The sequence below is a fragment of the Hyaena hyaena genome, unplaced genomic scaffold, assembly GCF_003009895.1.
Source record: "Hyaena hyaena isolate Hyena2069 unplaced genomic scaffold, ASM300989v1 scaffold_28, whole genome shotgun sequence".
NCBI classification, from domain to species: Eukaryota; Metazoa; Chordata; class Mammalia; order Carnivora; family Hyaenidae; genus Hyaena; species Hyaena hyaena.
The window spans coordinates 1,445,334-1,466,891 of NW_024080660.1; the positions used below are offsets into that span (position 1 = coordinate 1,445,334).

General features: G+C 52.9%; 1 protein-coding gene across 1 annotated transcript in view; it reads left to right on the forward strand.

Annotated features, from left to right (window-relative positions):
- Window positions 1-10,656: 10,656 nt before the first annotated feature.
- PKP1 (plakophilin 1) overlaps window positions 10,657-21,558 on the forward strand; it is a 51,184-nt gene continuing 40,282 nt past the window's right edge. Inside the window, exon 1 of the mRNA XM_039227622.1 lies at window positions 10,657-11,170. Within this exon, the coding sequence (XP_039083553.1) occupies window positions 10,969-11,170 (202 nt within the window). The 5' untranslated portion in view covers window positions 10,657-10,968. The remainder of the gene's footprint in view (window positions 11,171-21,558) is intronic.

Consider the following 21,558-nt stretch of genomic DNA (forward strand, 5'->3'; position numbering starts at 1 on the left):
TCTTATTTAATTTCATCTTCAAAACAAGCCTGGGAGGTAGGCGCCTTCACTCCCATTTCACGGGCTCAGAGAAATGAAGTGTTTGCCTAAGAGGTCCTTAGCTGTGACAAGTGCTGGTCTTGAACCAAGTCCCTTGGCTCCAAATACCAGGTCTTTTTATTCTTTTTTTAAAAAATGTTTTATTTATTTTTGAGAGATGGCAAGCACGAGTGGAGGAGGGGCAGAGAGAGAAGGAGATGCAAGATCAGAAGCGGGCTTTGTGCTGACAGCAGGGAGCCCAATACAGGCCTCAGACTCGTGAACCATGAGATCACGACTGAGCTGAAGTCAGATGCCCAACCAACTGAGCCACACAGGCTCCCCTCCAAGTATCAAGTCTTAATCATAGTTTTGGAGATCTTTTTAAAAACATTTATGTGTACATGACTTTAGAGCTTACTAAGCGCTCATACCAAACAGGGAGCCTTGTTCTTCAAACAGCACCGTAGGGAAGGCAGTCACAACGAGATGATGACATTTGACAGATCATGTCAGGTGACTTGTTACTGCAAGTGTGGTCTGAGGACCCACAGCATTGGCGGCACGTGGTTGCTTGTTAGAAATGCAGAAACTTAGGCTCCATTCCTGACTTGCTGAATCAGAATCTGTATTTTAACAAGATTCCTGGGTGATTCTGTGCACATTTTGATTTGAGAAGTACTGTCTCTGAGCATCTACTCCAATTCCCTCATTTTACTAGCTGGGAAACTAAAGCCCAGAGAGGACAAATGACTTGTCCAAAGCCACACAACAAATTGGTGGCCAAGCCAGGCCCGGAACTCTGCTTTGTACCAGGTGGAGTGAGGTACGGAGGACTCGCAGAGCATGCTCGGTCTACTGGTCCATCTTGTCACGCCCACCCAGTTCCCACTGCCCACTACGCCGGGCAGCCCCACTCTGACCATCTCCAAGAAGGTACAGTGAACCCTGAGGACTTTTCTGAAAACAACAACAACAAAAACTAAGTTTCTTATTAAAGCCTGGTAGATGTGACCCATGAAGGAGCCAGTTGGATCTTCAGAAACAAGTTCTTGCCCAGTAGCCCTGTGCTGGCTCTCTTCCTCAACAGGACCTCAGTTTACCCGTCTACAGGGGGAGTATCAGGGGGCCTTCAGAGGCTCATAAAACTGCCTGAGCTTTCACAATGAAAGCCCCGTGGAAAGACAAAGTCCCATTATGTCTTCTCGTGTTTAATTGTGGCTGTGTGGCGTTGACAGCCTGACGACACCCCATTAAGTGGGAAGTATGAAAATGATGGGCCGCCAGGGCCGAGCAGTGGATGTTATTAGAGGCTGGGCCCTTCTGACTTCCTGGCAGAGGCGTAACTGGCTTCATAAATTCCTCCCGGGGGAGAGGTGACGTCGTCCGTGGCCGCTTCTCTTTTCCCAGACCCGTTGGTGCATCAGTTTGTCCTTGGCATGGACTGAAACCAAACAAAAAGTCGGTGGCAAAGAGGGAGCGGTAGGGGGGGTGAGCGGCTGGCTGTTGGGCGCTGACTGGGAGCCAGCAGGTCCTTGCGTGGTACCATGGCTGAGGGACCATGTCATGCTGGTGTGTCCACCCCCCAGCCCCCACTCAGGGCCAGTTCTGGGTCTGACACACCGGCAGAGCCACATGCTGAGGGGGTTTGCTGACAGCTCATGTCAGGTGGCAGAGTTTCGAATGCGTGTCTGTTTCCTAAGGTGGCCACACGAATGGCCCCAAACAGCAGAAATGTATTCTCTGACAGTTCTGGAGGCCAGAAATCCAGAACCAAGGTGGTTCTTTCCGGAGGCTCTGAGAGAGAATCCAGTCCATGTTCACTCCAGCTTCTGGCGTTCCTTGGCTTGTGACAACATCACTCCATTCTCTGCCTCTGCCTTCACACGGCTTTCTCTTCTGGGTCCCGAATCTCCCCTGCCTTTGTCTTGGAAGGACATTTTTCATTGGATTTAGGGCCTCACCTAAGTCTAGGATGATCTCATCTGAAGATTCTTTACCTAATTACAACCGCAGGGACCCTTTTCCCAAAGAAGGTCACATTCACAGGTTCTGGGAGTTAGAACACAGACAGCTTTTTGGGGGGAGGGAGGCCACCATTCAACCTACTACTTTGTCCCCCAAAGACTTCAGCCTCCACCCCAAAAGTGTCTTGTAGTATGTGTGATGCCTTGTGGAGGAAAAACACTGGCTTGGGGTCATAGAAAGAACCTCCAACACTAAACTGTGCCACTACCCAGCAGTGTGGGCACATCACACAGCCTCTATGAGCCTCAGTCTTCTCCTCACTACAATGAGGGCAATGAGAGGGGTGAACACTTCTCTCAAGGGACTGATGGGCAGATCCTAAGATGCCAAGGACAGAAAACCACTTTGTAGACTGTAGAGAACTAGATAGATGTAAAGCATTATCGTGATTTTACTTGTAAACAGACGAAAACAGTTGCAAAAACCAGCCAAGCTGGCGAGTAATCAAAAGCATTCACTCTCTGAGTTTTCGCCAGATTTCCCTTTGCTGCATTAAGAGCAAAACCTCTTTGTCCCGCACTAGAAAAGTTGCCTTCCACTTTTCCACCAAAGTTCTGTGGTGCCCAGTATTGCCTGTTTTCCAAAAGGCCCCCAAGTTCTGTCTCTGCTGTCACATTGCCCACGTGGCCCAGTCCTGTTCTCATCTGAGCCTGAGTGCTCGGGTGTAAGTGGGAGTAGTCTGAGTGCTGGAGCTTAAGTGGGAGTTAGGAAGTCACCAGGGGAGCCCTGTGCTGACCCTCCCTTGCCAATCCAATCCCCGTATTCTTGCTCAGCAGACCAATTTCCAGGACAGTGGGGTGGAAGACAGAACCCTCTGTCGTAGAGGCCATTCAGGGTGTTTCAGGTGCGGGAGGGGCTGCCAGGGCAGATGGTCAAGGTCCAATCCTCCCAGACAGAGGGAGCAGCATACGTGCCCCATCGTGGCTCCTAACTCAGGTCAGGTTGGTGGCAGACTGCAGGCCTGGGAGCAGCCCGGAGCCCAGGGCCCTGCTGAGCACGGATCCGGAAGACGCCCGGCCCACTTCTTGCTATTGGTGCTCTTCCTAAGAAGGTACCTGGGCTGGGTTGTCCGCAGGAGGCGCTGGCCATAGCAGGGGCCAACACAGGCAAGAGGCTCTGCCACTCAGCAGGTTCGAGCCTGGCCCCAGGCCCTGGCGCGTCAGGCTCCCCGTCAGTGCCCATCCGTGGTCTGGCAGCTGCTGGCCCAGCAGCTCAGAGCAGAAACACTGTCAGGGAGCCAGCTGCCCTAGGTGTGGCTGCCCTGTCTGCAGGCGCGGGCGGGTGACTCATCAAATTACCATCGAGGCTGTGCGGGGCCAAGGCTGGGGCTGGGCAGGTGACTGTGAGGCAAAGAGGGGGAGAGCTCGGCTGCCCAGCTCTTAGGGCACACACCCCACACTGTGCCAGCTTCGGGGCTCCCACAGCCTTTCCCTGGGCTGCCGCCCGGCCTTCCAAATGCTAGCGATTCTTGTAGCACCAGGCGGCAGGGGCAGAACCTCCAGGCACCGCCCCCTCCAGGTCTCCTCTCCTGCCTTGGTTTCCCTTCAAACCTCAGGCCTACCACACATTCTCCCCCAAAGGGAGGAGGGGACCACGCCTTCATGGTAGAGACGGGAGGACACAGACACCCGGGCCTCCACAAGGCCAGGTCACCATGCCCCTCTGCACTCAAATGTCTCTTCTAACAAATCAAGGGGCTAGACGATCGGAGGTCCCCTTGACCTCTGAAGTTCTGACGTTTCCAAGGGCGATCATGACAGAGCCATGTTGTAGACAGCAGTGCTGGGCCAACAGGGGAGGAGGGACGGGGTCGATGGGAGAGAGGTCGAGCAGAACCTGGAAGGAGGCACGGCTCGGCTCCCAGGGGAGGGAGGAATGTGTGAGGCTCTGAGATTAAGGAGGAGAGGCACACATTGGGAATTGGATAATAATGTCAAGTGGAAAGCGGAAGAGAGGGCGGTCAGAAAAAAGGCCAGAATGCTACCGGAGGGAGAGAGGAATTTCTGTTTATTATTAAGTACCTACAGTGTACCAAGCACTGTGTTAGATACTTTATATATGTCCATGGTCCTAAGAACTCTGTGAGGTAACCTAATGTGTGACCAACCTAATGTTACAAATGAGGAACCGGGGAGAGGTTAGGTGGCTTGTTCACGGTCACACAGCAAGCCGTAGCATAGCTGGGGTGCAAAACTTGGCCTGTTTGCTCCAAAGCCCCATTCTGGTTAAGTGGAGAGCTGAGGGCCTCGCAGGATCCTGAGGGTGGGGCTCAAGCCCGGAGCCCTAGTCCTGCCAAAGGTTTGCAAAACAGCATTGCCCGGAGGAGGGGGGCGAGGGGGGATGAGGGAGGGACAGGGAGGGCAGCTGGAAAGGCAGGTCCAGGGGATGCCAGCACCGGGAACACACGACGGACTTCTGGGCTGGCACAGGGGTGGGATGCACAATCCACTGTGCATCAGTGCTGACAGCACACAGTTGGGGACACTGCTGTGTTATTCATCACCTTCCCTCCTTTTCTGGCCTCGGCTCCACCCACCCCACCCAGAGAGACCAGAATGGCAGCTCTGAGAGCATGAGTTCTGGCCCGCCGCAGGGGAGCCCTGGGTGCACACCCTGGCCTCGCCCCTCAGCTGGCCCTCCAGGCCCTGCCCTCCCAGCCTCTGCACCGGCCCCTTTTCTCTCTCTTCTCTCGCAGCCAGCCCTTCCTCCTCATCTTCCTCCGGAGCAGAGCAGCACTGGGCATAAGCCATCCCTCCTGTCCAGGCCTTCACGAATGGGAAGATCGAGGTCACATGCTCCAATCTTCCAATCAAGGTGGGGAGGGGCCTCTGCTGTTCCATCCCCTCCATCTTCCCTGTTGCCCCGTCCATGGCTGGGAGCCTCTCTCTGTGCATGCTCTGTACCTTCCGGGCACAATGGCCCTGTATGACGGACCTGCTGCAGGCGCCTGCAACTAGCGTGTCATAAGGTCATGCCAGGAGTCAGATGGAGAGTCTGGTCCATTCCTGCCCTGGTACCCTGAAGGCAGCAAGGGTCCGGACGCTGAGAGAGTTCAGTACAGATTTCATCCATTCATATCCTTGGGAAGATGGCTTCCTGGATTGGTTTCTCCCAAGATGCCCAAGTCAGATCAAAAAGGTGAACTAATTCTGACTTCCTGATGTAAAATTCCCTTAGGAAGTGAGAAAGGCAGTTTTCCCACACTCTCTTGGAAGCTCAGAGAGACGGCTGAGGAGCTGCGCGTGCGTTCCTCTGAGGGTATCTCCACCTGCCAAAGATAAGGACAAAACTTGTAAGAGAAGCTGGCCTTTATGGAAAGCGAAGGCTTGATCTGGGTGCACTGAGTCTAAATTATCCAAGAGACCCAGTGAGGGACTTGGGTAAGTTCGGTTCAACAAAACAGATATTCACTGAGTAGCAGTGAATATTCACCCATGTGTAGCAGTAATGTGGACAGTGGGGAGGGAGAAATGAATAGTACGTGTCCATTCCCTCGGGGTTCTCAGAGTCACATGGACGTGTGAAAACGGTGACATGGGCCAAGAACTTTAGCACAAGCAGGCTCCAGGGACCAAGGGTCGCCGGGGAGTGTGTTGAATTTAGTCTGGGAATTCCTCAGCAGGGAGAAATAGGATTGACACGTTGACGGGCGGCAGGAAGGCAGGAGGTGGGAGTGTTTTGTCATCCCCTTCGTTAAGGCCTCTCAATGGCCTTTTGCCCCTCGTAGAATAAAATCCAAACCCAGACAGAAGTCCGGAAGTTCCAGCGTGATCCTGTGCGGTCCCATACAAGTGGCCGCTATCAAGCATTTGAAACTGCTGGTGTGACTGAGGAATTGAATTTCTTATTTCATTTCATTATAACTGATTTAAATCGCCTGCACAGACAGAACATGTCCATCATCCCAGCAAGTTGTTCAGAACAGCACAGTCTGCCTGCCTGTGTCCATCCTGTGCGTACCTCGTCTCCCTCTCCATACTGGGCCACACGGGTCTGTGGGATCAGGGGACGTGCCCGGCTCTCGGCTTTTACACCCACTGTGTCCTCTGCCTGGAGCACTTTCCCCTCACTCTTGACATGGGCACCTCGTCTCCTGCTTCAGGGCTTAACCTGTACTCTGTCCCAGCCTCTCACTCACATCCCTCACAGCACTTAATATAAACTGTAATCATTTTGTCGGCTTGTGTAGAAGTTTACTCTTTGTCTACCTTCTTCGAATGTAAGCCCAGACAGAGCAGGACCAGGACTTTTTTCTGGGCTGTGTTCCCAGGGACTGGCATGGCACAGAGCCCAGTTAGTCAGTCAGTGCATACGTAAGTGACTGTCTGAGAGGGCTCCACACAGAGGAAATAGTGTGTGTGCAAAGGCCCAGAGGCAGACATCTAAATGGGCTGAATCGATTGATGGCTGGTAAGGAGACAAAAATGATAAGGGAGACTATTTAAACATTGGGGAGGTGGCAGTGTGGTTCACCAGGGAAGGTTATGAGGTGCCTGAGTTAGGTGGTTCCTGAAGAGCCTGCTAGCTGACCAAAAGAACTCAGCTAGAAAAGCCTGGAAAGCAGGGAGCTGGCCCGTTGGGCCCTGTCACTGTCCATGAAGTCTGAAGGTGCCTGGAACAGTGGTCACTTGCACAAGAACAGGGCTTAGTAAGATGAGGCTGTGCTGGCAAGCTTAGCGGTCCATAAAGAAAGGTTACCCAACTCCCTAGGGGTACCTCCATCAGCTTGAGGTAGAGGGGGAAGTGCTCCGGTCACCTGAGGGGCTGGAAACTAGACAAGAAGAAGTTTCAGCCCAATCACTCATAGAAGCAGCAGGAGACCCAGAGGCCTCCTCTCAGCCTTCTTCACAAGGACCAGTCCTCCCACCCGGCCCAGCCCCCGCTCCTCCCATCTCTAGATTGTAAGTTCTATAAAGAGGACTTTGTCTTCTTGACCACTGTATCCCCAATGCCTGGGACAAGGCCTTTCCCACAGTAGGTGTTCAATAAACTTGCTGGCTAAATAAATCCTTACTCTACATTTTAACGGATGAACTTGAGGTCACAGGACGTTTCGCTTGTAAGAGCGCACTGCAGGTGACATGTGGGTCACAGGCAGTGCTCTGAGGAAGGCAGCAGAAAGCAGAACCCCTGTCCATACTCATTTATTCTAACTCCTATGAGGATGACAGTTTACTTGCTTTGTTTCAGAATCAAATCAAAATTCACTTCTTCTGAGATGCTTTTCCCAAACCATCCCACGCCCTCTAAACTCAAATTAACCTGTACTTGTCGGAATTTTTTAATCATCTAAAAATATGTTCTAGGGGCACCTGGGTGGCTCAGTCAGTTGAGTGTCTGACTTTGGCTCAGGTCATGATCTCACGGTTTGTGGGTTTGAGCCTCGCGTTGGACTCTGTGCTGACAGCTCAGAGCCTGGAGCCTGTCTTTGGATTCTGTATCTCCCTCTCTTTCTGTCCCTCTCTTGCTCATGCTGCCTGTCTCTCTCTCTCAAAAATAAATAAAACACTAAAAAAATTTTTTTTAATGTTCTAAAAGTCGCCTGAAAGCATTTCAGAGCTCAGCTCAGTCTCACTGACATTTATCCTTCACCTTAGGGGTGCTGCCTTCTTCTCTGGCCTGCTTCTGAGGCAGGGGCCCACGTGGGCTGGAGCTCAGGAGGCAGAGGAGAGAGGTGACGAGAAAAGGTTTGGCCTGCTCGCTCAAACCATACACTTGTCTTTCTAGCCTGAATATACCTCGCTCACTTTGGGTCAGAATGTGTGATGTGTGTCTCATCCCCTTCCTTTCCTTCTCCCAGGGAGAAGTCAGACCTTGGTTCAAATCAAGACTTCGCCCTTGATTTAACCTTTCTGAACGTGTTTCTGCTTCTGCAAAACAATACTTCCTCAGGGGTTATTGGAAAGATTGTATCAAATACTATATGCCAAGTGGACCCGCTGTTTGCCCTGTAGATATTAGCGCTCCCTCCAACTTCCCTTCATGCTCATGTGGGGTATGAGAGACAAAGGAAATCTTGTCCAGAAGAGCTGGTTCAAGATTCTCCTGCCCCTACATATCCCATGATTGACATCAGGATTCCAGAGCGTTAGGGCAAGGGCAGATTTGTTGAGCTACCAAATCTACCTCCACTCTTCACAGATTTGGTTCCAGAACAGAGGAAGGGACTTGTCTGGCATAATGAAGCTAGTTAGTGACACAATTGGAATCAGGACCCAGGTGGCCTGACTTTCATGCCATGGGATAGAAATAGATGCTGTTAGAAGATTGATCCGTGGAAGGCTTTTGAGCCTGATGCTTGTCACAGGGAAATCAGGAGGAGGTGGTGTGGCACTGCCGTGGGACACCCAGACTCTGGACCCAGGATGCCTGTGTTTGGCCCTGTCTCTGCCGCTCACCAGCTTGGTGGCCTAACTGACTCTCAGTTTCGTCATCTGAAAAAGAAAGATGATGGTGCTGATACTGAGACTTATAGGTTTGCTGTAAGAATTCAGACACGACAGCCCATGTAAAAAGCCCAGAACCGCACCTGGTTTATAGGCCTGGTGCTTGTAGGAGCACAGCAAGTGTTGAATATTGCTATCAATATATCAAAATAATGTCAATATCAGAATAATAGAAAAATATCTAGAAAAACTGAACTTCATCTCTGGAAACAACTTTAAAGATGATCAGTTTTAGTTTCCAGAAAGATAAGTATGGCCTTTCATAACAATATAGGCTGCACCAATCACCTCCTTCAGGGCCCTTCCACAACTTAGAGGTAGCAAAATTATCATTATTTAAAGACCTAATTAACACTTATTATAGCTAGCATATTAGGTTTTAGATAGACCAAATGCATGATACAATGGAGTTGTATTTTTATGTGTTGTCATGTATACTTTATAGCACATTGGGGCCCTTATATAATCAGTGAGCACCGTACTTTAGTGCCCATTTTATGGGACTTTTATAAGGGAGGTTGGATCGTGTGGAGGGAAGAGCAGTGGCCCAAGAGTCACCAGGCCTGATAAGAACGAAAGCTCTGCCACATATTAACTGGGTGACTGAGGGCAAGCTACCTCCTCTCCTCATCAGAAACATTTGGAGCCTGGGCTGGATAATGTCCAAGGATCCATCCAGCCCTGACAGTCTGTGGCTGAAAGCGGACTCTTAAAATTTTAAGAGATGATAGAGGTTTATGGGTGTTGACCTTTGTATCGATGACATGTTGTTGGTCACATCTCTGGTTAATTTGATGTTAAGCTCTTAATACAACCTTCAATTAAAAAACTATTTCTATCAGAAATTATAATCTGCTCTACAATATTCTGCTCTGCACATAGCTACCAGAAATGCATTATGGGGAAAAGTAGGGGCTCCCTATGTTACACCCACTTCTCAGGAAATGAGGAAATGACCCTCGTGTGGTCCCTGAGACTGTCACTCAAGCTTCGCCATCCTTTCTCATATAGTTCCCAACAAGCAAAGACTCTGATGGCCCCTTCCGCTGCAAATTAGAAGGGAAAGCTAAGAACGAAGTATGTGAGCTGTGAGTGGCAAATACAAAGGACAGCTAAAGGGACAGCTGTGATGGCATAACATAGCTGAAGGCACCCCAAAACTAAGCAGTTGATGGGACTTCACTACTGTAGAGTTCAGAAATGGTGCCCACAATGAGAATCCTGAGTCATCAAGAAATGCATGAAGTCTGTGCCCATATTTTGCTTATGGAGAAAAGGCAGGGTGTGAAGCCTTTTTGAAAGATTTCCATAGACACAGTTTTTAAAATACTCAGGCTTCTGTTACACACCAGATTCCCTGGTATGAGCTACCTTCGTGCCTGGGACCATGCTACATGAAGGAAACCTCACTGTGCATGTGTCCCCAGGGCGTTGTGTGTACAGGAGAATGCACACAGAAGTCTCAGAATAGTAAGTCCATAGTGGGGTAGTTTTATGGGACAGGCAGCCTTCCAGGTTTCCAGGAAGGATCTGGGTAGGATACAAGTAGATTTAATTTACCTTACATTGGCTAGCTTTCATTCATTCATCCGTTCAAAAAAATTTTTATTGAGCCCCTAATATGTGCCAGCACCATTTTACAGGCTAAGTCTGGAGTTTCAGACTCTGTTCCACTGTTCACATGGCGTTCTCCTCTGGCATGCCCTCACATGACAGGTGTACTATTTTGTGATTTTGTATCTCATGTCTGTCGGGTCCTTGAGGCTTCATGTCCCCACTGCCTTAGAGTAGAATGGGTCGTTCCCATAGGATGGAGCACTCCTTTTGGGCAGGGGCTGTGCTTCAGTCCTCAGCCTGGGAGTCCTCACCAGGGGGCTTGTCCCTGCCTTGACCTCAGGACAGAGGAAGGTGGATTTCAGCCTCTCTCGGGGCGGGGGAGGGGGGCTTGTCGAGAAAGCCTCCATTTTCCTCGAGAGAAGTCTCCCCGGGTTGAGCTGAGCACATACTTTCTCCATGAGCGAGCAGGAACAGGACACAGGGGCGTCTCCCTGGGGCCTCACCTCCTGCACGTCACGGGGGAGGGAAGCGAGAGACAGGAGCAGAGAGCAAGACGCCGAGGTCCCACACGCCGGACTCGCAGCCCTGCCCCCTTCCAAGAGCGCTCGCTCCCGCAGCGGCAGCGCCCCTGCAGCGCGGCACCCGGCGGCGGCGCGCAGCCAGTGGAGTGGGTGGTGCAGGGCAGGGGTGGTATATCCAGTCTGACCGAGGGCGGGCCCCGCCAGTGCCAGCCGAGGGACGAGCCGGGGTGGAGGCGCCAGGAGCCGCCGCCGGGAGCCTCACGCGGACCTCTCACTCTATGGCCCTGGGGAGCCGCTGAGCGCCAGCAGAGCCGCGCCCGCCCGCCCGCCCGCCGCACCTCGCCGCCCCTCGCCGCCCCTCTCGGCTCTCGCACGCCCGGCCCGCGCCTCCCGCCGCCATGAACCACTCGCCGCTCAAGACCGCCTTGGCCTACGAATGCTTTCCCGACCAGGACAACTCGACGCTGGCTCTGCCGTCGGACCAAAAGATGAAGACCGGCACGTCGGGCAGGCAGCGCGTGCAGGAGCAGGTGATGATGACCGTCAAGCGGCAGAAGTCCAAGTCTTCCCAGTCGTCCACCCTGAGCCACTCCAACCGAGGTAAAGTCCGGGCGCCCTCGTGGCGCGTGCGGCCCGTGCGCGCCTGCCCCGCGCCCCTTGCCTTCGGCCGGGCGGCGGGGACCGCAGGTGGCGCGCGTCCCGGGCCCGCGGGGAGGCGGGGTCTGCGCGGCCGGTGCGGCCGGGTGGAGCGGCGGCCGCCGACCGGCTGGCGCGATCCCCAGGCTGCGGGGCGCGAAGGCAGGCTCGCTCGGCGGGGGACATCGCCCCGGGCGTCCCTCCAGCGCGCGGAGGCTGAGGATCGCCCGCGGGCCCTTGTCCAGGCCCGGCGCCCGGAAGGCTTTCTTCCCAAACTGCTCCGGGAGAGGTCCCGACTCTTGCCTCTGGTTCTGCCTCGGCTCCCTAGGGCTCCCCAGGGGTCCCCAGAGCTCCCCCGGGCTCTCCAGGGCTCTCCAGGGCTGTGCGCCGCCCTCACTCCCCGTCCGGTCCTTGAGGCTCTGCTTTCCACTGTGCCAGGGGCAGGTAGCCGCGCCCAGGCCGGCAAGTTCCCCGTCCAGGTGGGGCCAGTGTGTGGCTGCCGGCGGGCAAGGGAGTCACCGTGACCTGAGTAGGTGCTCAGGAGAGGCCCTGCGAGACGGGGAGGTGCCGCGGGGAACAGGGACAAGCCCGTGGTGTGCCGGAACACGTTAGCGGGAGCCTCGCACCTGGAAGAGGCAAGTCTGGTTGGAAGGTCACCCCAGGACCAGTGCGCTCCCTGAGGCGCCCTGAGGACCCGGAAGGGGATCTGGGGATGCCCTCTTCCCTCAATAGCTAATGCAGAAACTCCCTTTCCCGTCAGATTCTCCCTACCTCCCTTGGCTTAAGTAGGAAGGGACAAGTGTCAGGAGAGCACTTGTACAGGAACTGAGGTTGGGGAGGCTGGGAATCCCAGAAGGCCCCCGGGGCTGAGCCCTCATGGCAAGCGCTTGTCTAGTTTAGGTGCCTGACCAGCCATCAACCCCACCCCCAACTCTGTGCTGAGGTCCCCCAAGCCTGGGAGGCTAGGAGAAAGTGCTAGGCCCCTCTGAAACTCAGGAAGGAAGGTACAGTATCTGACAGGGACCTTTGTGAAGAATTTTTAGGCCAAATACTTTAATACAAAGCATTCGCAGTGAGAATTACACACCAACGAGCAATCTCTCTGTTTATTTATTTGTTTAGCTAAATTTCATAAGCACCAACGAAGATTCCACAGATTGCAAACCAGTACTGGTCAACCAAGACTTACTTATGGAGGCTGGGCCCGTAAGAGAGAGGACAGGGTGTGGGGGTGGTAAAGAGGAAGGAGGCAAAGCGGAGAGACCCCTGCCCATGTCCCACAGCACCCACACACCAGCTCACATTTCCTACCACTGGCTTTTTCTCTCTTCCGGGCTCTCTCAATCCTAAGTGGCCCCTGTGTAGAACTGAGGAAGAGAAAATGGCTGGCTGAGGACCTCTCTGCACCCCAAACCTAAAGGTCTTTGCCGCTCGGGGTGCCCTTTGCCCTTGCCTGGGATCCTGGTTCCTCTCCTGCCAGACTTCCACTCAAGGTCATACAGACTTCAGGGCATTGGCCTCGTTCTCTTTTTATGGTTTGGTAGTTGCTTACTAGCCTTTTTTGGAAGTAGGTTTGGGATTGAAAAAGAAAAGTGTCCCCATTTCTGGCCAGAATCCAGTCGCAGCTCAATGCAACCTACTCTCTTCTCTGCATAAGACTCACCTATCCCTCCCTTTCCTCTCCCACACCATCCCTGGCCTGAGTTCCAGGCTCACAGCTCCAGAAACATCTCAAAAATGCCAGGTGCTCCAACACCCCTTCTTCTTCCCAGCTATGGTCAGTCATCATACAGAGCTCTATTTCTGACCTTGCCCTTTGTGGGTACCGCCTATTCAGTGGGGTCTTGTTCTGTCCATCCTAAGGTCTTCCAGGGGGCCTCAGTCAGGCGACAGTTGACTTCCTTGGCTAATGCATATCTCTCCAGAAACAGGCCTCTCCAAAGACTGACCCAGAAGGTGTGTCCCCTCTACCCTCAGCTCTGACGAGGTTCCCACAGGGGCTAGTTTCCCCAGCGGCATCTTAGGTGGAGGAGGCGGTTAGATCACTTGGAGCTGGTGTTTCTGGTTTATCTGGCTTTGTTTTCATCAGATTTCTCCCTTCTCTGCGTCAGAACCGCCCAAGCATTCCCTATGTGTTCAGTGGACATTTCTACTACCTTTGCTCCCTCTTTGTGTTGGTTTATATCCCATGCACCTGCTGTGGCTGCTGGGAGGGGCAAGCTGGCAGTTGTAGAAGGATCATACCCCAGGGCCTTGCCTTCACCCCGCTTGGCACACTGGAATTCTCCTTCAAGAGAGAAGAGTCGAGGGGCGCCTGGGTGGCTTAGTCGGTTAAGCGTCCGACTTTCCTTTAGGTCATGATCTCGCGGTTCGTGGGTTCGAGCCCCGCATTGGGCTCTGTGCTGACTGCCAGCTCAGAGCCTGGAGCCTGTTTCAGAGTCTGTGACTCCCTCTCTCTCTGACCCTCCCCTGCTCACGCTGTCTCTCTCTCTCCTAGAAATAAATAAAACATTTAAAAAAAAAAAAAAGAGAGAGAAGAGTCGAATTATCTAGGGTGTTTGGTTCTGTTGGGACCCCTGAATCCCACCAGCGCTCCTCTGTTTAAGAGCACCCGTTCCAAAGAAGGCTGGCCACAGCTCACAGGTTGCCTGGTGGGGAGTAGCCACTCCTTGTACGCCATGAAGGACAGCCAGGAATCGGCCACTGGGGCTTCTGGTAATAGAACCAGCTTTTCCCCAGAGTCCTGCCCACTAGAATTCTCTTCTATCTTGGCGGTAAGAAGGAACTGAGTCACCAAGGGCTGAAAAAGGAGTTTGTGGAAGGAGCCTGAGACTCAATGCCCACTTCCATCCATGCCATCCTCCAAACACAGCAGATGAGATAGATGCCCCGTTCTGGTCCCCAGGGAGGAAGGAGGGGTCTTGGTGTCATGAGACCCTGCAGAAGGAGGCTGCTGTGAACCTGTGTACCCATCTGGGTCTTCTTGCAAACTGGCCACTAAGTATTGCTCTCCTGTGCTTCCAGAGGATCCTGGAGTGCACCAGGGTGTCTTCTCAGACCGTGTGGGAAGCAGGAGGAAACCCAGGGGATGGGGCTGCTCGGCCAAAGATCTTTGCCAGGGAAGCTTGACCTGCCTGAGGGGGAAAGGCCCTGCTGGTGTTGGTCATATGCTGCCCTGCTAGGGGGTCAAGGGCTAGTGCACTGGTTAGGCACCCCGAACGGAAACACTTTTCCATATTCAGGTTCTTTAGAACTTCACTTGGCATCTCCTCCTAAAACTTAACCTCCATCTCATTCGATCCAACCTCAACCCCCCACTGCCTCTGCCATGAATGCTCCTCACACACAAAGTTTAATGACACCACCTTTCTGTTTCACATCCAGTCTCCTTCCAGGCAAGTCCCAAGGCTAGCCCATCCTTCTGTGTCTCACTACCTACTTAGACATCTGTGATTTTTACTTTCAACCTTCTCCTTTCTTCTCCCAAGTACCATTTCCTACCTAACATGGCCAAACCTGAGTTTCTCCTTGATCAGAGATAGGGTTGGGGCGACTTTGGGCTAGGGAAGGTGTCTGCCCCTCCTCCTCCATGCCCCCTCGTCATCCTGCATCTACCCCTCACTGGGCAGTTACTGCTGGAGGCGCTCCTAGGGGGCAGACTTGTGCTGGTTTGGTGGCCCTGGCATGCACAGGTGGAGGTTTGTTGGTGTTTCTGTATTTGTACTTGGCTGTGTCTCAGCATAAGCCTCTACTTGTGTGAGGCTCTGCTCATTCTACCCTCTTGAAAGTTGTCTGTTCCTGACCGCAAACCATAAACAGGCATCACTTCTTGGGTTGTTGGCTCGGGACTGAAGCTGGCCCAGGAGCAAGCGAAGGGTGTCTGGACTTCAGCTTATTCCAACAGTGAAACATCCTCATTAAACTTCAAATGAACCAATTCCTGTTTCTTTACAATGCATCTTGGCTTGAAGCTCAGGTTTTACCAGAATTTCCGTTTGCCTGTTACAACACATGCAAAAATGCCAAATATTCCAGAATGTTTCATGGCAAATGCAGTTTCCCTGGAGCCTGCCCCTTTGCTAAGCTCATTGGCAGAGGTTTTAGAAAAAAACAGAAATAAATGTTTCTCCGCACACACCAAATGGTAAATATCAATAAGCCAACTGTTCCAGGTCTAAAACTACTTCTGCCATGGGGTATGACCCCCTAGAAGGTGCACAATGTTTAGACAAAGTAAGATGGAAGAATGTTAGATATCCTCGTGTGAAATTCTCCATAGGCATATACCACGCACACATACACACACAAATACTCACACCTATGCACACACACACACACACACACACACACACACACACCACCTTGCAGTTTGTGCTAGAATCCAGCCTGGTGGCAGGAGACCTGAGTTCTGCCTGGATTGATTGCTGACTGCTATGTGATCTTGGGCAAGTCACTGCCTCTCTCTGGGTCCCTGCAACTGTACAACTGTAAGAGATTAGATTAGATCGTTTCCAGCATGTGCTGTGATGGGTAACAGTCTTTGGAAACAGATTGTGTCACTCCCCACCTCTGCAAGCCATCTCCCCAAACCAGCTGCAGCTGTCCTGCAAAAAGGCTCCTCTCCTCACTGTGTCACTCATGGTTTCCCTAACATACCAAAAGCCATCCAGTCCGCTGCTCTCAAACTGGGCTATGCATTGAAATCACCTGGGGATTTTAAAGAATGCAAATATTTGAGTCCCCTCCCCTCCGAAGAGATTCCAATTTAGTGAGCACAGGGGACAGTGTGGGCATCAGGACCCCGAAAGGCTACCAGGCAATTCTGATGAGCAGCAAAGTTAAGGAATCGTTGTTCTTGTCCTCATCCTTCACTGACACTTAAACTCAACATGAGGATCAGCCCCGTGGGATGCGTACGCGCGCGCGCACACACACACACACACACACGCACAAGGGTGAATAGACATCTCACGTGGTAATTGCTTGCTGAAGACAGTTTTTTAGTCTGGATCCCCAGCCGGGTGGCTGAGTCCTGTTCTGACCTTTGCCCACACTAGCCCACCGCCCTGCCCCCTGTGCCAGTCCCGTCCCTGCAAGATGCCCCCACTCTCTGCCCTATCCTTAGGTTTAGTGGTGACCAGGAACAGATTATCAGAAAACGAAGCAGATGTGCTAGAGGGAGAGGAGCAAACATGGGCTATAGCAGCATCTCTGCTCTGTACACGTGCCCAGAAGTAGGGCGAGAACCACACCAAAGTGCCTGGTGAGGTTGTGCTGAACTCCCTGCCCTCCTTAGGCTCATGAAAGTGTCCAGATAGGAGATGTATGTCCACAGTGCTCCCAGCTGTCCCGGGCAGAAGGAAATGGGTGTCTGGACCTTCCCATCCCGTGGACACCTGAACGCTCAGGTGGGCACAGCTCCTGCCCAATCTTGAACATCAGAGAGGGAGGTCATCCTAGAAATGTCTTCTGGCCGTTCTTACTTTCCTCTTTATTTTTTTTTTTATTTTTTATTTTATTTATTTCTGAGAGAGAGAAAGAGAGAGAGAGAGAGTGTGTGAGCAGGGTAGGATCAGAGAGAGAGGGAGACAAATTCCTCTTGCTATGGGCCCAACCTTACTGAGGCACCACAGGTGGAAGGGATTTCAGGGGCTGAGATAAAGGCGTTTTCAAGGCTGGAAGATAAGGAGCTTCCTTTCCTAAGTGTTTTTGTGCTAAGGAACAGATGGGCTTTACAGTGTAGAAGCCAAAAGAGACTTCAATTGGCCTTAAGGGACACAGATCAAGCCGTAGATATACATCTAGTGCAGTGTGCTGTGGGACAAATCCTCCTGATTAGCGAGGGAGAGGGATCTGGGGGGAAAAGGCAGTGAAAGAGAGAGGTTTCAGGTGACCTCTTTCCCAAAGGGCAGCCTGTTGGTCATGAGTGCCTTCTCGAGGCAGACCCTGGTCCCGGGGTCAGGAGTCAGGTGGGGACCTAGTACAAGCAGAAGATCTCTCACCTGAAGGAGTTCCCAGCCTAACTGGGGACATCTAGGCCCTGCTTTCTGGGAAAAGGGCCCGTAGGCGCACACGCGTGCAGGTGTGCACACATATCCATGTACACACATACCCACACAATGTACAGAAGCCACACTCCAAGGAACACACAAGCCAACACGGAGTGAGTAGAGCGGTTGGACAGAAAGCTGACATGGTTACGCTAGAGAGTTTGGAGTGCCCAGAGCTGGGTGGAGTCACCTCTAGGAGAAGCTGATTTTTGTGTAAGGTTTTGAATGCAGGGAGAGGGTTTGGCTGAGAAGAAGAGAAAGAATGTTTCAGGTGCGGTGGGTGTGACCTATTTGAAAGCTTGGAGGTGGAAAAGGATGAGTCATCCCTGCAAAGGTTTGGCCTGTCCCCATTGGAGAGAGAAGTCCATACATCCTGACACAGAAGCTGCCTCCCTTTTCAAAGCTTTGGCAGGCAAGAAAGCTTGGGTTGCCCCGATGACACAAGAGAGAATCAGATAATCGTCTTGAGCACCAAAGGGAAGCAGCAGCCAGGGACGCTGATGGTCTGAGTGGTCGATTTTCTGAGATGGCTTTATGCCCTGAAACACTGACACAGGATGAGACAAGCTGTGTGGACAGAGCCACTGGAATTGCTTGTATGCTGAAGAAAGCATACATTCTCAGACATCTGCTCTTTGAACTGGGGGTTCTGTGGGTGGGCAGATGCCCAATGCACAAGGTAGGCTGGCAGCCAGCTTCACCGAGAAGCCGCCATCCTTTGTTTATGACATATGCGCCCTTCGGGAGAAAACAGTGGGAATGCAGTTGCTCAGCTAGGAGAGTAGGGGCGATTCTGTGGGGTGAGCTGGGTGCTGGGATCACCTCTCCTTATCACTCATAACACCAAGAATCCTCCTCAGAGAGGTGGCTGTGCCTGCTCTAGAGCTGTTCTCAGATCCTCTGTTCCTGTATCACCCGGCCTGCCCCCTCCCCAGGGGTGGGAGGAGGGTCCTTTGAGGACCTTGAGCCCATGCTGCAATGTGGGGGGTATGCAGCCTCCAGGCACCAGGAATCTAAGCACCTCCACCATGAGGGGTGGGTAGAGAGAGATAGTTAACAAAAAGGGACAGCCCAGTCCAGGTCTGGCCCAGCCCCACCCAGAGCCATGCCTTGTGCCCCAGATCGCAGGGAAAGAAGAGACACAGTTCTTGCCTCAATGAGTGCCCGAAGTACATGATGATGGACACTGGCACTGTCATGAGATGGAGAGCTGACTATACTTTACCACGCCCCTATCCTGAGGACGCAGTCAGCCAGGGGACATGGCACCGGGTAGGGCTAAACAGAAAAGGCTTCTTAGGAATGAGTTCCAGAGAAGTCAGAGGATTAGGGAGAAGTGAAAGCTAACAGAGCTATTACCATTGCTCTCATTGAGAACGCCCATGTTCTTGGTGTTGAGCCTGACTTTCCAAGGGCAATGTGTGCTAGCCAGACACCCTAGGGTCAGGAGATGGGAGTAGCACTCCTATTAACAGAGCTCACCTCCTGCCTGCACCTCATTGGTCATCGGGCACAATACAAAGTGTGACTTCAGGCAGGTAACTTCTCTGGACTCCTCCTCGAGCTCAGAAGCTTGACCCCAAGTGCAGCTACCATTCTTCCAGAGAAGCAGTGCAGGCTGGGGTGATGGCAGCCTCGTTCTCACAAGGAAGCCGAATAAAGCATCTTACAGTGGGAGTCAGGTAATCTGACCCCCAATTGCAGATGGACCCCAGGGAGTGCCTTCCGGAGCCACCTGGAGGGACCTGAAGGCCTTGGCGCCCCCCCTTCCCCAGTGGTGAGTGCTACAGCCCACACCTGCATGGCTGATGACACCACTAGGACACAGGGACTGGCTTTTGGAATTATAGGGCATTGCGGAGGTCTTATTCACCCCTGCCTCCGTGGCACAGAATGCCCTACCTCCCACATGGAGACGATTATGTGAGAGGGAGGCAGGCAGGTGCAGGGCATGGAGGAAAAAGATGCTTCATCTGATGACCGATAGAGTGAGTGATGCCACTGCTGACAGATTCCCTTCTGAAAAGGGGTAGAGGCCCCATGGGAGCCTGTCCTCCACTGGGCCTCCTGGGGATGCCTCCCCTAGCAGATGGCCTCCCTGGGGCTCCACAGAACTCTCTGTTTGTCACCACCCCAAGTTTTCCATCTGAAAGCAGCTGGCTGACCCACACCTGCCCTTGGGTGAGAAATCCCTGCTCTTGGGGCAACAGCCAAGTGAACCCTGGCCTGCCAACCCCTGGAAGGGATGGTAAACGTAGGCTGGGTGGAGGAGAGTCAGACGAGACCTGGCTGTCGGCTGCCCCAGGGCCGGACCACACATGCCTAGGGTCCTGTCTGCAGCCCCTTCCCTGATGGGAGCTGGTTCTGGCTTCCCAAGCCCATGAGATTGCCTCCAGACTCCTCCCAACAAAGGCAGCCTTTCTGGGGGGTGGGTGGGGGGCAGCTTCCTGAGAAAGGGAGAGGAACAAGCTGCGTGTGCTCAATTGAGGAGCTTAGAGTAAGTCAGGAGCTCAGGGGGAGTCCCCCTTGGGAGTCAGGCCTGGGCCTGCAGGACACTTCTGGGAGGACCCTGAGGCAGGTAGCAAAGGAGGTGCTAGTGTGGCCTTTGATGTCTCCCCATCTTCCTTACAAGCTTTTCTGAATGCCATGGGCCATGGGTTACTATAGTCACACAGTCATGGAACACTGGAGCTGTCTGGGGCCTTTGGGGTGTACAGAAGCCAACCCCTTCTTTCTACAGAAGAAGTGAGACTCAGAGAGAACAAGTGACTTGCCCACATGTCAGAGCCAAGACCAATGTCAACACCTCTAGGCTCCCAGGGCAAACTGTCTCTGCCACAGCCAATAAGCTTAATGGCCTGTTGATCCTCCATGATGCGGGAGTGGTAATCAGTGGCAGCACCCCCTTCTATGTGCTATGTGATGGTCATCCGGCTGGCTGTGGGCAGAGGAAGTGGCACCAGCCAGAGACACCTGCCACATTCCAAAGTTGCCCCTATGCTATTCCTTCTGCACTCAACCCAGATACTCCAGTCCCCCCACCACCCCAAAAAGATTTGGGAGTCTGAGTGGGTATGGTGGATGAGGAAGGAGCTAATTTTGCCAGGTGAGATCACTGTCAAACCCTTCCCCCTAGACAGGGTTTCAGATTCTGGAGTCTGACCATCACTACAGAGAAAAGAAGTGGCCATCCCCCTTAGGAGGCTCTCACTGGATCCCACTTTCTGTTTATCCCAGAGGGCTCATCATCTAATAAGAGTGTGGGGCAAGCCCTGCTCTAGATGTCCAGAACACAGAGCCATGGCTTTTCCTTCATGTAGGTCCCAGTGTAGGGGACAGGACAGTAGGCAAGATGTGAGTCAGGGTACAGACCGCAGGGCAGTGTGCGTTTAGAGATGGGAGAGATTGCCTTGGGCAGGGCTGGTCAGAAGAGGCTTCCCCAAAGGGCTGAGATCTTGAACTTGGCCTTGAAAGATAGGTGAGATCTGAATGTTGTGGCTGAGAAGGGAAGGCAGACTCTGCAAGGGGCACTGTATGAGCAAAGTCATGGGCATGTCATGATCAGTTGTGTTTCAAGGACAGTAAGACAGCAAACAGACCAGCTTTTGCAGTGTTGGGACTACCCTTTGGGGCCCACCTGCCATCTGCTGAAGGGGAGAATAGAAGCGAGCCCCACCAGCAGTTCAAAACCCAGTTGCGATTTCTGTGATTCAAAGCCATTTTGCCGCTAATAACCCTAATGACACTTTGTCCTCTTGCAGAGCCTATCATTTGTGGGTCTCCCAGCACTCTGAAAACATTAATTAATCTTCACCAGGGCCTTTGAGGTTGATGGCCACCCCTCCCCCCTTCACCATCTGGAGCACCTAGAGGATGAAGGAAGGGACGAAAGATCACCTCGTCACTAGTGGGGGCCGGGCTGACATTCGAAACAAGAGTCCTGCCTTGAATTGGCCTCTAATCAGTGCTCACGGCTCTGTGGCCCTGACCTTGGGACTCTGGACCGGGAATGCTGCGACCCTGCCAGTGTCCCCCCAGTGGGAAGCTTATCCTTGTGGAACATGGAGTCGTGATTCCCTTGAATGGAATGGCGGTGCTCGGAGGCCCTCCAGGCCAACTTCTGACCTGTGGGTGTCAAATCACCCAGAGAGACATTCAGTCAGCCCAGGAAGGGCTCAGCCGTGATTTGCAGAGCTGTCCCCGTGGCAGTCTGCCTGGGCCCTTCCTTGGCCTTGGCTGTGGAGGAGGTAGAGAGACAGAGAAGGCAGGGAGATGATATATTTCCTATCTCCTCCTTCAAGA